The sequence below is a fragment of the Natator depressus genome, chromosome 28 (genome assembly GCF_965152275.1).
Source record: "Natator depressus isolate rNatDep1 chromosome 28, rNatDep2.hap1, whole genome shotgun sequence".
Lineage (NCBI taxonomy): Eukaryota > Metazoa > Chordata > Testudines > Cheloniidae > Natator > Natator depressus.
Genome location: NC_134261.1, coordinates 7513336 through 7527281, shown reverse-complemented (window position 1 = coordinate 7527281; position 13946 = coordinate 7513336). Strand labels below are relative to the sequence as shown.

At 56.8% G+C, this 13946-nt stretch overlaps 1 protein-coding gene and 1 long non-coding RNA gene across 2 annotated transcripts in view; both read right to left on the bottom strand.

The window, feature by feature from the left end:
* LOC141978798 (uncharacterized) overlaps positions 1-1721 on the bottom strand; it is a 157521-nt gene extending 155800 nt beyond the window's left edge. Inside the window, exons 1-2 of the mRNA XM_074941112.1 lie at positions 1682-1721; positions 475-1271 (exon numbers count right to left, since the gene is read on the bottom strand). Coding sequence (XP_074797213.1) covers positions 475-1263 — 789 coding nt within the window. The 5' untranslated portion in view covers positions 1264-1271; positions 1682-1721. The remainder of the gene's footprint in view (positions 1-474; positions 1272-1681) is intronic.
* Positions 1722-5047: 3326 nt separating this feature from the next.
* On the bottom strand, positions 5048-9026 carry LOC141979000 (uncharacterized). The gene is made up of 3 exons (XR_012636461.1): positions 8984-9026; positions 5760-5848; positions 5048-5066 (listed from the first exon to the last, which is right to left on the bottom strand). It is a non-coding gene; the product is annotated as an uncharacterized LOC141979000 (long non-coding RNA).
* Between the last annotated feature and the right edge of the window lie 4920 nt (positions 9027-13946).

The following is a 13946-nucleotide window of genomic DNA, read 5'->3' as shown; positions in this document are numbered from 1 at the left end:
GAAAAGTGACGGAGTTTAGGTCAGGTCAAGGGGAAAGCTAATGCCAACCACTGCACCTCGGCTGCATCTGCACGACAACTGTAGTTGTCTTTTAAGACGAAGATCACTAACTTGAGCAGCCGACGCCATGTGCAGTCCTAGAGGATGTACGGCACGGGTAGTTTTTGACTCAGAGTAGCTTGTTGGGAACAAACCTCTCTCCCCCACCTGGAGCTGATGAACATTCCTGACTGGAGGGACACACGCTCCTTCGACTCAAAAGGAAAGGAGTTGATAGAAAAGATCACAGGACTGACCCCAAAGAAGGGTGAGCTGCAAAAGGCAGAAGCAGGCAACTCATCTGCGGGAGCTGAGTAACCACGGTGAAGATGGGGCTCAGATCACTGAGTGGGAATTAGCAAATGTGATTTTTTTTTTTAAAAAAACCACCTTTGGCCAGCCCTAGTCAAGGCATTTGTTACAGATCACTCCCATGTGGATTTTCTGATGTCTAATAAGGGCTGAGCTTTGATTGAAGTGTTTCCCACACTCACGGCATCCATAAGGTTTCTCACCCGTATGGATTCTCCGATGTATGATAAGGCATGAGCTCCGATTGAAGCGTTTCCCACACTCAGGGCATCCATAAGGTTTCTCACCCGTGTGGATTCGCTGATGCGCAGTAAGGGCTGAGCTATAACTGAAGCTTTTCTCACACTCAGAGCATGTGTAGGGCCTCTCTCCTGTGTGGATTCGCTGATGTGAGAGGAGGGATGAACTGTCAATGAAGTGTTTCCCACACTCAGGGCATCCATAAGGTTTCTCACCCGTGTGGATTTTCCGATGTGTAATAAGGTGTGAGCTCTGCTTGAAGTGTTTCCCACACTCAGGGCAGCCATAAGGTTTCTCAACTATGTGGATTCTCTTATGTGCAATGAGGTGTGAGCTCCGCTTGAAGCATTTCCCACACACACTGCATGCGTAAGGTTTCTCACCCGTGTGGATTCTCTGATGTGTGAGAAGGTCAGAGCTCCCTTTGAAGCTTTTCCCACACTCAAGGCATGTGTAGCGTGTTCCTTCCAAGTTCATTCTCTCACGTGTAATAAGGTCTGACTGGCTACTGAAGTTTTCCTCTGGCCTCTGCTGACTCTCACAGCCTTTTGTTTTTTCTGGGCATGCATAGCTCCCAGAATCATTCCCTTTGGACCTTCCTGAGAACATCCCATGTGCTTCTACTCGCTCAGCATCTTCCTGCTGGGGTTCCTCCTCGTTTTCACTCGCCATCCCAACATCTGATGGGAGACAGAGAGAATCCAGACGTAAGTCTCTGCCTGTGCCAGAGAGAAAGGAAATCTCAGAGAGAAGAATGGAAAAAGGGATGAAGAAACCAAAATGTGTACAGGACAGATCAAACCTATCAGGAGCTGATTTTTCCTTAAACCTTCCCCAGAGGAGAGAAAGGAAGGGATCAGTTCTGGGTCCGTATCTCAGAAGAAATCTCAGGGGACAGCGAGATTGGGGAGGGACCTGCTGCCAGTTGTCAGTCAGGATAGGTGGGAAGCCATGAGTGACCTCTGCCTAATGATTCCACATCTGCAGGGAACAATCCTCAACTTGGAGAGCTCACAAGGTCTTTGTAGGGCATCCCAAATGTTTCCTGTATTCACCGACAGTTTTGGGGTTGGTTTAACCAATGCCTCACCTGAGAAGGCAGCTCTCGGGAGCACTTTTTTCTCAAAGCCACGAAGGTCTGGGACCCACGGCTCCACCCCTCGTTCCAGCTGCGAGATGACATCAGTTCTGGAAACTGGAAACCCTGCTCAAGGCAAAGAAACCAAGGGAGGTCAGTGGAATTTGTGGGATACTTGTCACAAAGAATATTCCATGCTTTTAAGCCCAGCTCATTTTTAAGTAGTAACATCCCAAGGCCGGCTTCCTTGGCTCAAAGTGTCAGGAGATGATTATTATAAATCATATTCATTACCTTAGTGCCTAAGGGCCAACTAACAGTGGGTCCTCATTTTGCTAGGCACAGTACAAACCGAGAAGCGTTGATGGCCCGTGCCCTGAAGAAGTTTCAATCTAAATAGACAAGGCAGACACAGAATGGGGGAAGGGGTAGAACCCACAAGGAGAGTGAACTCCGTGAAGGCAGAGTGACAGATCTGATCAACACAGGCCTATATCTTGAGACTATCGGATTGAATGTTACGACTAGGGCCAGTGTTTTCCGGAAATTGTCGCTAGGAATGCATTTTTTCCTGAAATTACTCTTCGTTTCTGGAATCACCGTTAATAACTGGAATTGCTGATCAGAGGGTGGGTGCGGCATGCAAGGTCACAACCCCCCAGATTTCTCCCTGGAGACACCCGACTCCTCCCCAGGGCACAGGCTGGCTGCGGTCGAGACTTGCTGCCAATTTCTTCCTTCCTCATACAAGTCTGGGATCAGCAGTGGGACGCCAGGCTCTCTCATCATGCTGCAGAGAGGACGGCACTCACACCTGCTCCCGGCCGTGTCCACAGCACCTCTCCCCTGCTCATCTCCCCTGCACACAGCTGGTTCATGCCCCGTCTCTCCAGCGCACAGCTGGCTCGAGGCTCTCAATGCCCAGTGTCTGGGCCCCACCTCCCCCACACAGCTGGCTCCTGTCCCCTCCCCCCAAGGCACTTTCAGGCTTTAAAGGATTAGATATTGCTCACGTTTCTCAATTACTCTGTTTTCATTGCTTGCAAACTCTTGCCCTAATTATGACTGTTATCTGTATATCTAAGCCAGGCCTTGAAAGCATGAATTCTTCACAGACTATGATGCCAAGTTGCGCCAGATGATACCAGGAAGGGCTGCGGGATGGGTTTCCTGTGCAATCTGGTATCACTACGGGGTGATGAATGCCAGATCTCAAGGCTGGTTATGCAGAGCTCCACCTTTTGAAGCTTTACCCAACGCAGAAAGGGGTAGTGACGGATTTCCCCTCATTCAGGAGGCTGAAGACGACAGACTTTTGGGGGATAAACAGCTGAGTTTGAGCTGACTGAGGGGGGTCTTTCTGGGCTACAAACTCACAGGACCTGATAACCACCAAGAGGTAACCCTTTAAGAAAGGTTTTAATACACTTTGGAACCGATCAGAGATTCCCATGAGGACCACTGAGGGAATGAAGGTAAATATGCATTTGGATGCTCTTCTTGTTTTATGAGAAAGGGAACAGGAAGGGCAGGGATATCACTGAATGCAGGATCTCAGCAGTACTAGATGTCAGGATAGCACCATACTGCAGCCCACTGGGAAACATAATCCCAACTACACATATAAAATGATGTGGTCTAAATGAGCTGTTTCCTCTCAACAGAGGGATCTTGGAGTCACTGTGCACAGTTCTCTGAAAACATCAACTCAGTGTGCCACGGCAGTCAAAAAGCAAAGAGAAAGTTGGGAATCATTCTGAAATGGATAGATAATAAGACAGAAAATATCATATCGCCTCTATATAAAGCCATGGTACACCCACATCTCGAATACTGCATGCAGATGTGGTTGCCCCATCTCAAAAAAAGATATCTTGGAATTGGAAAAGGTTCAGAAAAGGGCAACCCAAATGATTACAGGTATGAAACTCTTCTGTATGGGGAAAGATGAAAAAGACTGGGACTTTTCAGCTTGGAAAAGAGGCAAAGGGGGGATATGAGAGAGGTCGATAAAATGAAGACTGCTGTGGAGAAAGTAGATAAGGAAGTGTTACTTACTCCTTCTCATAACACAAGGACTAGGAATCACCCAATCAAATTATTAGGCAGCAGGTTTAAAAGAAACAAAAGGAAGTATTTCTTCACACAACGCACAGTCAACCTGGGGAACTCCTTGCCAGAGGACGTTGTGAAGGCCAAGATTATAATAGGGTTACAAAAAAAAAAAAAAAAAAAAAACCCACCATGAGAAATCTATCGAGGACAGGTCCATGAATGGTTATGAGCCAGGATGGGCAGGGATGGTGTCCCTAACTTCTGTTTGTCGTAAGCTGTGAATGGGTGACAGGAGATGAATCACTTCCAGAGGGAATGAACAGAACAGAGAATCATGGACACCTGGCACTGGTCACTGTCGGAAGACAGGACACTGGGCTAGATGCACCTTTGGTCTGTCCCAGTGTGGCCGTTCTTAAATACTAGGGAACCTAGTGAGTCCAGTGCAATGGGAGGGAGTAGGAAAATCCCTAGGTGTGGAGAACACTGGGAAATTAGAAACTATCATTCAGAAGCAACAGACTCTAAATAGTCTAGAAAAGCAGAATGTGAAAAATAAGAATTAGAATCGGGGTCATGTGACTTCAGGAATGAGGGACTCAAAAAACCAAGTCTGCAGAGAAGAGAGATTGTGGCTATTGCACATGGGGATGGGGGGAGCAACTCTCCAGGCCTCAAGGATTTTCACCAGCAACCTAGGCCATTTTCACATGCACGGGGGCAATCCGGAGCAGTGAGGAATTGTGTCATCTGTAGTCCTGGGTGAGTTTCAATGTTCTGATGCTGGAGCTCCCTTGTCTAGATTCCCCCAGCCAGCATTCAAGGACGCCCCGAGTGTCTGTGTGATCAGTAACCCTGGACCAGCAGCCCTGACTCCAGCAGCCTGCTTCTTACACCCCAAGCACATTCTGGTCTGGGTGGAGAAGGCTCAGGGTTTGAGAGAAGGCCAGGGGTAGGAAGCTTCTGTTCGTTATGCTGGACCTAACCCCCCCGTTTTACTTGTGCAAACAGGAGATATTGGACACTGTGCGGTACTGCCCCTGTGCTCTGTCCCCACAGTGTTCTGCAGCCGGGGAGGGTCTCTGGTCATGTGTGTGTCACTGGCACGCTGGGGTGATGCTGGAACAGGACAGAGCAGAGGTGGCATTGCAGGGGTGGGGTGAACCTCATCTCTTCATTTCCCCCTCCAGGAACCGAGGGGACGGGAACCCTTACCCAGCGAGGTCACATTCTCATAGGTCTCCTGCATGACGTCTCTGTAGAGGGCTCTCTGAGCGGGGTCCAGCAGAGCCCCCTCTTCCCTGGTGAAATACACAGCCACCTCCTCGAACGTCACAGACCCCTGAAAGAGCAAGAGCCCCACAGTCAGGACCTGCTGCCCCACTCACAGCCCCACTATTCGTGGGGGAGAGGGGCCAATCAAACGGAAACTCTGGGTGGATCACAGTCAACAGAGGCCCACCCCCACCCTGGTCAGAGCATCCAGGAAACACCAGGGTGAGGGGACGAAGAGAGAGCCCCTCCTCTCTCCCAGCAGATCCATCACACACCTACTAGCCACAGACTGATCCAGGAGATGCTGCCCCGAGCAGGGTCTAGGGAGAGATCTCTTGTCGGAAGCCCAACACCCTCCTCCTTGTCAGGAGCTGGATATGAGGCAGGCGAATCTCCCCTAAGCCTGACTGGTGGCTGCCCCCTTCATATTTCAAGGCACCCGCTGGTTCGCTGGCTCAGGCTCCAGCACTAGGAGTCTGGGCCTTTGTCCCAGCCCCATGTAGCTCGGTTATTTTCTGTTCACCAAATTGGAGCATTTCCACCTCCCAACCTCATGGGTCTCTTCCTCGAATCTAGGCCACTTATTAAACAACTCCCAGCAGGTCTGCCACCCCCTGGCCTCCTCCCTTTCTCCACCCTGTGCATTTCCTGCCCCGCTCCAACCTCCAAACCAGACGGTGCAAACCTTCCCCTCTCCGGCGTATTTGCTGTCCCTCTCCCTCCTGCAGGAACAAATCAGAACCCCCCCAATAATCCCTACCTGAGCTGGCTCCTCTGCACCCATGTCGCTCCCCTGTCCCATGGGAGGACGGGATGAACCGGAACGAAACGTGAGCGTCGTTCTGCAGCCTGGCCGGGCGAGAAGGGCCGTTGTGGAGGTTTAGGAACGGGCATTAGTTCATTTCACATCACGCTTCCCCCAGGCTCTTTCCCTGCAGAGCGAGATCCTAGATTCTGCCGTGCTGAGAAAATGCTCAGTCTCTTTATTACAGCAGAGACCTGGCCCCTCCTGCCAGGCTAAGCCCACAGACACACTTTTAACCTCCTTTCTCCCTCCCGCATCCCAAAACAAAGTCTCTGAACGCAATCCTAGAAAAAAGCAGAACCAAAGGAGTCCCTTTCGAGGATTCCCTCTGACACTGACCCCACGGCAGCCACACCCCAGCAGGAGGGACACGGAGTCAGGAACTGGGTTTTCCTCTCTCTGATCCTCGTCTTGTCCACAGGAAAGTGATTCTCCCCTCAGTGCAGTAATACATCTGTCTGGGCAGATTAGAGAGCTGGAAATCTCTCTCGAAACTCTTTTATCCCACGGACCCTTTCAGTCTCTCTGTCTCCTTCTGTCTCCTTTTCCCTGCGCCCTCTCCATGCCTGTCTGCTAGGAAACTCTCATTCCTGGGTTGTTTGCTCCCCCATGGCTGGATTTACTCCTGCAAATGGGAGGAGAAATGGGGTGGGGGGCTGTTTGTGTAGAGTTATTTTATAGTCCCTCACTGCCTGCCTGGGATTTCCCCATTGCCTGCCTAGCACCCCCACCTGCCCTCCACCAGGATCTGTCAGGCCATTTGCCTGGGACCCCCTCCTCCTCCCAGCAGGACCCCCTGACGCTTTACAGGAGGACCCCTCGCTCTGCGCCAGGGACCGCCCCACCACAGCTCTGGGCACTGGGCATGGCAATGGTCCCAAGAGCCAGCTGGGCAATCCCAGACAGAGCCCCTGGCACAGCACCAGGCAGCATCTAACCCCCTGCCCCACCTCCCCAAGACACCCCCCACCCCCACTGGTCTGCAGACAACAGGCCCCCAGTGATACCCACCTCCAGGACCCAGAGCCTTAGGGCTGGGCACATCAGAACTACCCCCCGAAACCCCAAACCCTCCAGAACCCACCAACCTGACTAGGGTCCCCCCTGCCCAGCCACTCAGAGGCCTCCCTCTACCACAATGCCCCTTCAGCTCCCGCTGCAATCTCCCCACACAGACATGCACCCCCCCAGCAACAGTGTTCCCTCGCAGTGTCTGATAAGTGGATAGAAAGTTATCACCACCCCTTGCTGGCCAGTCACACAGGCAGGGGGAGCTCGGGGGGGACGCTTCTTTAACAGAAGGGAAGCCATGGAGGGCCAAAATAACTAAGAAAGTTCCATAATCTGTCACTAGCAAATAATGGCCACCGTGGATCCACCCCACAGGTGGCTACATCTTAGCACTGCGGGAAGCCACCCCTCACGGAGACCCTTTGTCATGGGGTTTGGGATACTTCTGGACCCACGCTGCACTCAGAGGGACCTCCCCATCCCATGCCAGCTGGAGAAAAGGAAAGGGTCCAGCCAACTCTCCTGTTACCAGCTGGGAACCACCGATCCCCCAAACAGGGGGAGGCCTCTGGCTTTGATGGGTTTTGAATATATGGCTAGTCTCTTATCAGCAAACATTTTTAACAGAGATAAAGGAGGGAACAAATGATTCTCAAAAGAGAGGGAAAGATGATCATTGTTGCAGGGGGGTTAATTTCCCAACCAGGATGGAGAAGGACTCAGGGCGACAGGTTCCCCCCAAGGAAGGAGAAGTTGCTGGGATTTAGAGACATGGGGAACAGCCCCAAACCCGGGAGGATTTTTAATTGACATTTGATAATGACATAGTAAGAGGGAAACCTGAGATTTCAGATCAGTGTTCAGAAATGAAAGAGAAAGGGTGGAAATCTGAGGGACTTTGGATCCATTTATGCAAATGATAGAAAGGAAAGTGGAAAATGAGAGGGATTTTATCGCAGTCGTTGATAGGAGGTAAAAGCTGAGTGTATTTCCCACCACTATTTGGTCAATGAATAGAGCGGAAATGGGCAACATTGGGAAACGTTATATATCCATATTCAGGAATCTGAGAAAAGGTGTAAATCTGAGAGTTTCTTCGTAATTTATAATTACAGAGACAGGGAAAGCTCTCAGGGGCATATTCAATTAGAAGTAGACAACTAGAGTAAAAGTGGGGCAAACGTTGAGGGTATTTTGTTTCAATCTTTGAGACGTACAGAGAAAACGTGTCACAAACTACGCAACTGAGAACATGGGATAAACACCAAGACCGGGGGCGGGAGGGGGGATTTTATGTGGCTATTAAATAGCTAGCTGGAAAAGGGGGACCGTTTGTCATATAAAATCCAGCCTGTCCAATACATAAAGAGAAAGTGATGGTCCCCCCCACTGCCCCCATTCCCCTGGGCAGCAGGGAGCCCCCTGAGGGGCTGATTGAAGGGGGGGGGGTGTAGGGCTCCCTGGGGGAGGGAAGGGGGCGGCAGTGGGGGATGGGCAGGTGGGGGGCAGGTGGGGGCTGGGGGCAACGGTGCTGCGGTTGGGGGGCAGCAAATGGGACTGGGAAGCCGGGATCGGGGGCAGCCCCAGGGGGGACACGGGCCCCTCCCTTCCCCGCCCCGGCAGAGACCCGGCGTCTCCTCCCACCCCCACGCCGGGGGCAGCCAGGTTGGGGGGTGGCTCCGGGCTACAACTTCCCCCGACACCGGGACAAATCGCTGCGGATCAAACGGGGGGGGGGTCCCGCCCCCCCCCCCCGCACGGGAGGAGAGTTTCAATGGACACGTGAGGAGAAGGGAGAGACGGGGGGGGGATCAGGGGAGACGAGAAAGCGGATCGGGGGGGGGAGGGGGGAGTTTACAGCCACGTGGGAGCTACCGAGAGAGAAAAGGGGAGAACTGGGGGGCAGTTGTGCCGGGGGGGGAAGGGGCACAAACAGGGACAGGATCCAAATAACTCCCCCCCGCCCCCCACTTCCCCCCCGGGAATTTCCTGGCTGCACAGAGACAGTTCAACCCCCCCCGGGAACTCCGGCTTCTCCCCCCCTCACCCCACAAGGGACCGCCCCCGCCGTGTCCCAGTCTCTGCCCCCCCAATCCCAGCCGTGCCGGAGGCAGAGAGTCACTTTGCTGGCCCCCCCAGCACTCCCCCCCGCGGGGTCTCCCACTCACCGGGGCGGGGGCAGGCAGAGCTCGGGGCTGGTCCCAGCTGGAGAAAGCCCCCCCCCCCCGGCCAAACACGGGGGGGGTGTCAATGACGGGCCGCCGCAGCTGCTCCTCCGAGAGACCCGACACGAGGCAGCTCCAGGGGGCGGGGCCTGGAGCAGACCGGGGGCGGGGCAGCTCCAGGGGGCGGGGCCTGGAGCAGACCGGGGGCGGGGCAGCGCCTGGGGGCGGGGCCTGGAGCGGACCGGGGGCGGGGCAGTTCCTGGGGGCGGGGCTCGGGCCCAGACCAGACGCTGCTGCTGCCCCCGTGGGACCCGGGAGCCCGGGCTGGGCAGCTGCGGCTCCCTCCTGGGGTCCCTGCTGGGGGGGGGCCCGTCATTAACCCCCCGTGCCCGGCCGGGGGGGGCTTTCTCCAGCCGGGACCAGCCCCCTGGGCAGCCCCGGGCTCTGCCCGCCCCCAGCCGGAGCCCCCCGATGAGCGGGAGACCCCGGTGGGGGGGGGAGCACTGGGCGGGGGGGGCAGGAAAGTGACTCTCTGCCCCCGGCCCCGGGGAGAAGCCTCGGAGCTGTCTCAGCCCCAGCGGAGCCGCCGCAGGCTGGGGGAGAAGAACAGAAAGTGAAGAGAGAAGGGGAAAAGAGAGCCCCCCCGTCCCCTCTCTGCCTCCCCCCTTCCACCCCACCATCCTGTCCAGGGGCATCCCGAGGCGGATGCAGAATATGCAGCTGTGTGGGGCACCCTGAACTCTGGGGCACCAAATTGCCCCACATTTCACGGTGCCCCTGGCAGCTGCCTGCTGCAGATGTGCTCCCCCCCCCGCTCCGGCAGCCAGCCCCATCCCCTGGCCAGCCCCCCGGCCCGTGGGCTGCACCCACTGCCTGGGGCAGGGCTGTCCCGAGGGGGGCGTGGGGCCCGAGACAACACCCTCCACCCTGCCTCTTCGTCCTCTGCCCCCGGCCACCCCCATCCAACCTGTCCCCTGCCAAGCCTCTGCCCCCAGCCACGGACCCAGCCCGGAGGACGGGCAGGGGGCCTGCCCCGGCAGCAGGGGTTGGGCCGGACCCCGCAGTCACCAGCAATGGTGGGACGTGGAGCGACCCCGCCCCAGCCCACTCCCCTATGCCCTCTCCCAGCCGCCTCCCTCCGCTTCCCGCGGCTGGGGAGTGCGGGGGCAGTCCTTCCCCCTCCCGCAAGGGACCCGGCTGGGGTAGGGGGACCGGAGTGGGCTGGGGATGGGGCTGGGTCGCTCCGCGTCCTGCGGCCGCTGCCAGGCCCTCGCTCCTCCCCCGGGCTGCTGTGGGCCCCGTGAGGCCCCCCAAAGTGGCGCACCACACCTCCTTCCTCTCTGGCCCCGCAGGGCTCTCGCGCAGCCCAGACCCTCCCTAGGGCGGGGGAGCAGGTGTTTGGGCTGCGTAGGGCACCCTAGACGGTAGGGATGCCCCTGATCCCATCTCCCTGGGCTCCCTCTGTGCTGGTGCCACGGGGGTGACACTGGAGTTCGGAGGTGGGGGGGGTTGACATTTCCCCTGTGAGGCCCCTCAGGCAGCACTGGGTCTCCCCTTTTTAGTGGGGGGAAGTTGGGCAGGAGGCAGAGGTGTTTCCCCGTAAAGGGCCATTTGGTTTTGGTGACTGGTTGTGGCCTCGGTCACGTGTCCCCGGACCCAGGGTCATGGGCCGTCTGTGGAACAGGGAAGCTCTGGCTTTCCCTGGGTGCTGTCGAGTGGTCGCCAAGCGGTCGACCGCAATCGCTGGTGGTCGAGCGGGGCTGCGGCTAAGGCAGGCTCCCTGCCTACCCCGGCCCCGCACTGCTCCCAGAAGCGGCCAGCACAGCCCTGCGGCCTTGTGGGGCGGGGGTCTCGGCGTGGGGGGGGGCGGGGGTCTCGGCGTGCTGCTCCTGCCTGTAAGCGCTGCCCGCGCAGCTCCCATTGGCTGGGAATGGGGACCCGTGGCCAATGGGAGCTGAGGGGGTGGTGCTGGCAGAGAGGGGCAGCGCACAGAGCCACAGGAGGGCGTTGGTCCCTTCCTCCAACCCCCTGCCCTAGCCCGGTGAAATTGAGTGAGGGTGGGGGAGAGCGAGCAAAGGGGGGAGCGGGGCAGGGCTATGGGGGAAGGGGCGGGGTAGATCCTGGGTTGGCCTTCAATTCAAAACATATATATATAGCTTTGGCACAAAGCAGGAATCTTTTGTGTCTTTCCTTGGGAAAAGCCCCAGGTTTAAGATGGATTCCCATACCAGGTGACATGGTCACCTGTCCTGTGAGACCCCAAGCCTTCATTCTTCCCGGCCTGACTCACAGGAAGGCTTCCAAGTAGACAGAGCCATCTACACTCAATTGTCCTGGTTGATGGGAGCCATCAAGATTCCAGACCACCATTAAAGGCCCACACTTTGCATAATTACAACAGGACCTCAGAGTTATATTTCTAGTTTCAGATACAAGAATGGTACATTCATTCAAATAGGATGACCACACACAGTAGATTATAAGCTTTGTAACGATAACTTACAAGAGACCTTTTGCATGAAGCATCTTCCAGTTACATTATATTCACACTCATTAGCATATTTTCAACAAATCACATGGAGTTCAACGGGTTTGTGAACGGGTGTCACTGCGGCACCTGGGAGCCATTGAGTTTCAAGTTCAGGCTTTGGAGTTGGCTGCTGGGAGGTAGAATCCTGTGCCTGCCGCTTGGCTTCCCAGGGATGGCTACTTGCAGCCCAGGAGAAGAAGGACGGTTCCGGGTGAAAGGAAGAGAAGCAAAGCTATGGGAGGCAGTTTGGGTGTGGGGTGCAGGTTCTGGGCTGGGGCAGAGGACTGGGGTGTGGGAGGGGCTGAGGGGTGTGGGCTATGGGAGGAAATGTGGGTGCAGGGTGTGGGCTCTGCACTGGGGGAGAGGGTTAGGGTGCAGGAGGGGTGGCGCTTACCCCGGGCAGTGCAGCTCCCAAAGCGACCGGCTCACACAACCCTCCGGCAGCACCCCCTAGGTGGGTGGGGCCAAGGGGGGGGTCTCCATGCGCTTCCTCCACAGCTCCCATTGGCCACAGTTTCTGGCCAATGGGAGATGCGGAGTTGGTACTCATGGCAGGGGCCGTGCTTGGAGACACCGCCCCCCAGGGGATGCCGGGACATGCTGGCCACTTCTGGGAGCAGTATGGAGGCAGAAGGGCACCTTCGCGCGGCCGGCACATCCCTGCACACCCACTGCGGGGAGGGGAGCAGAGGCCTCCGTGCCCTCCCTGGGGTGGGGGCAGCGCCCAGAGCTGCCTCCCCTCCCACCCCGGCCAGGGGTGAGCAGAGACGTGCCAGCAGATGGCTGCTTCTGGGGTTGGCCTGGGGCCACCGGCCATGGCATGCAGGCAGCCTGCCTGCCTGAGCCCTGTTGCACTGCTGGCCTGGACTCGGGGGCAGGCTGGGAGATGAGATTTGGCCTGAAGTTTGGGGTCCCCCGTCACTGGGGGGCCCCGTGGCACTATGTGGTTTGTTTCATGGTCAATCCGCTCCTGGCCTGCTCCAGCCTCCGCTCCCCCATCTGCGCTGTTGAAGGGAAGCTTGTCTGCATCTGCCGCGGCCTGTTTCTCCGCGGTAACGGATCCGCGCCCAGTTCTGCAGCCGTAACAGGCTGGGCCGGGACGTCCGCGGTGGAGGGACGGACCCCATTCTCTGCCAGCAACCGGCCCCCTTGTTTTTCTCCTGGATCTTCAAGCCTGGCAGGGGCCTGCAGAGAGACAGGAGCCTGGCCCCTGGGGTCAGGGACCTGCTGAGGCCGAATCCTGCTCGGAAGGTCCCCAGCACTCCTCGCTGGCGGGGCTGAAGTCGAAGGGCGCTACCATGGGAGGGCAGTGCCTCATCCCCCGGCCTGAGGCGTCAGTGCTTCTTTGTCCCCTTCTCCTGCCCAGAGAGGCAGGCAGCTGCTGTGGGGACACGCGAGCGAGGCTCGCAGGATATCGCTCAGCTCGGTCTGGCTGGCAGGGGCCTTCCAGCTCAGCCTGGCCTTGGCCCCCATTGCGCCGCGCTCGGCCAGCCGCGGGAGGAGGGACTGTGGCTGCCGCTCAGGCTCGGGCCGCGTGGCCAGGCTTCCCTGGCAGGGGCTGCCAGAGGCAAAGAGCTGGGCACCGTCTACATGGCAGCGGGTGGGAAGGAAGGTGGAGCCTGCGCGTCTCGTGGGGTCTCCCTCGCCACTCAGGCAGAGGCAGCGACAAGGGCCCGGCTGAAGATTTTGCGCTGGGACTGGAGGATTAAGCCTGTGGCCCCGGAGTTCCTGCTCCGACGTGGGGTTTTGTGGTGCCGCCCCCATGGTCGCCCGTCCTGTAGGTCAGCGCTTTGAAGCCAAGGGGAGCGGCCTGGAGGCAGCAAAAGGGGACATTTGCGGGAGCCAGCCGTTCTCAAGGAGCATCCGACATGGACGCCGAGAGGGCCGTTCCCCTTCTGGGTGTGTCCCAGCTTTGTTTTGGTTTGTCAGCATGAAAAGGGGTTTGTTTATGAATCTGACCGTTTTCCAAATCTAACCTTCCCTGCTGTGCCAGGATAGAGGGTGGACAAGCCTGGTTTATCTGCACGGGATTATTGCAATCTGAGGCCTCTCTGTCCTTTTCGCTTGCACAGACCAGTTCCGACCCTGAGTGAGGTATGAAGCAGCATGCCCACCACTGATCAGCCCGTTTCTCCGGTGCAGCCGTGGACCCCCACAAGTGTGCCTGGAATGCAGAAGTGTTGGGGTCTCCAATTTTTAACCGGGTTAGAAATCCCCCTCCCCCACCAATGATTCCCATCACAGTGCCAGTCCACAGTCCCACTCCTCTCGGCTCCAGTTTTTCAAAGAGCGATGAGTGGAGGTAGGTTTCTCTTCCAGAAACGCTTTCTCTGCCTCAAGACATAATGCAATTGCAAACGAAAAGGGTTCTCTTTTACTAATCACCGGGGCCAGGGGGGTTTATTCAAAGAAAAACTGTAAGGAGAAATATCGACA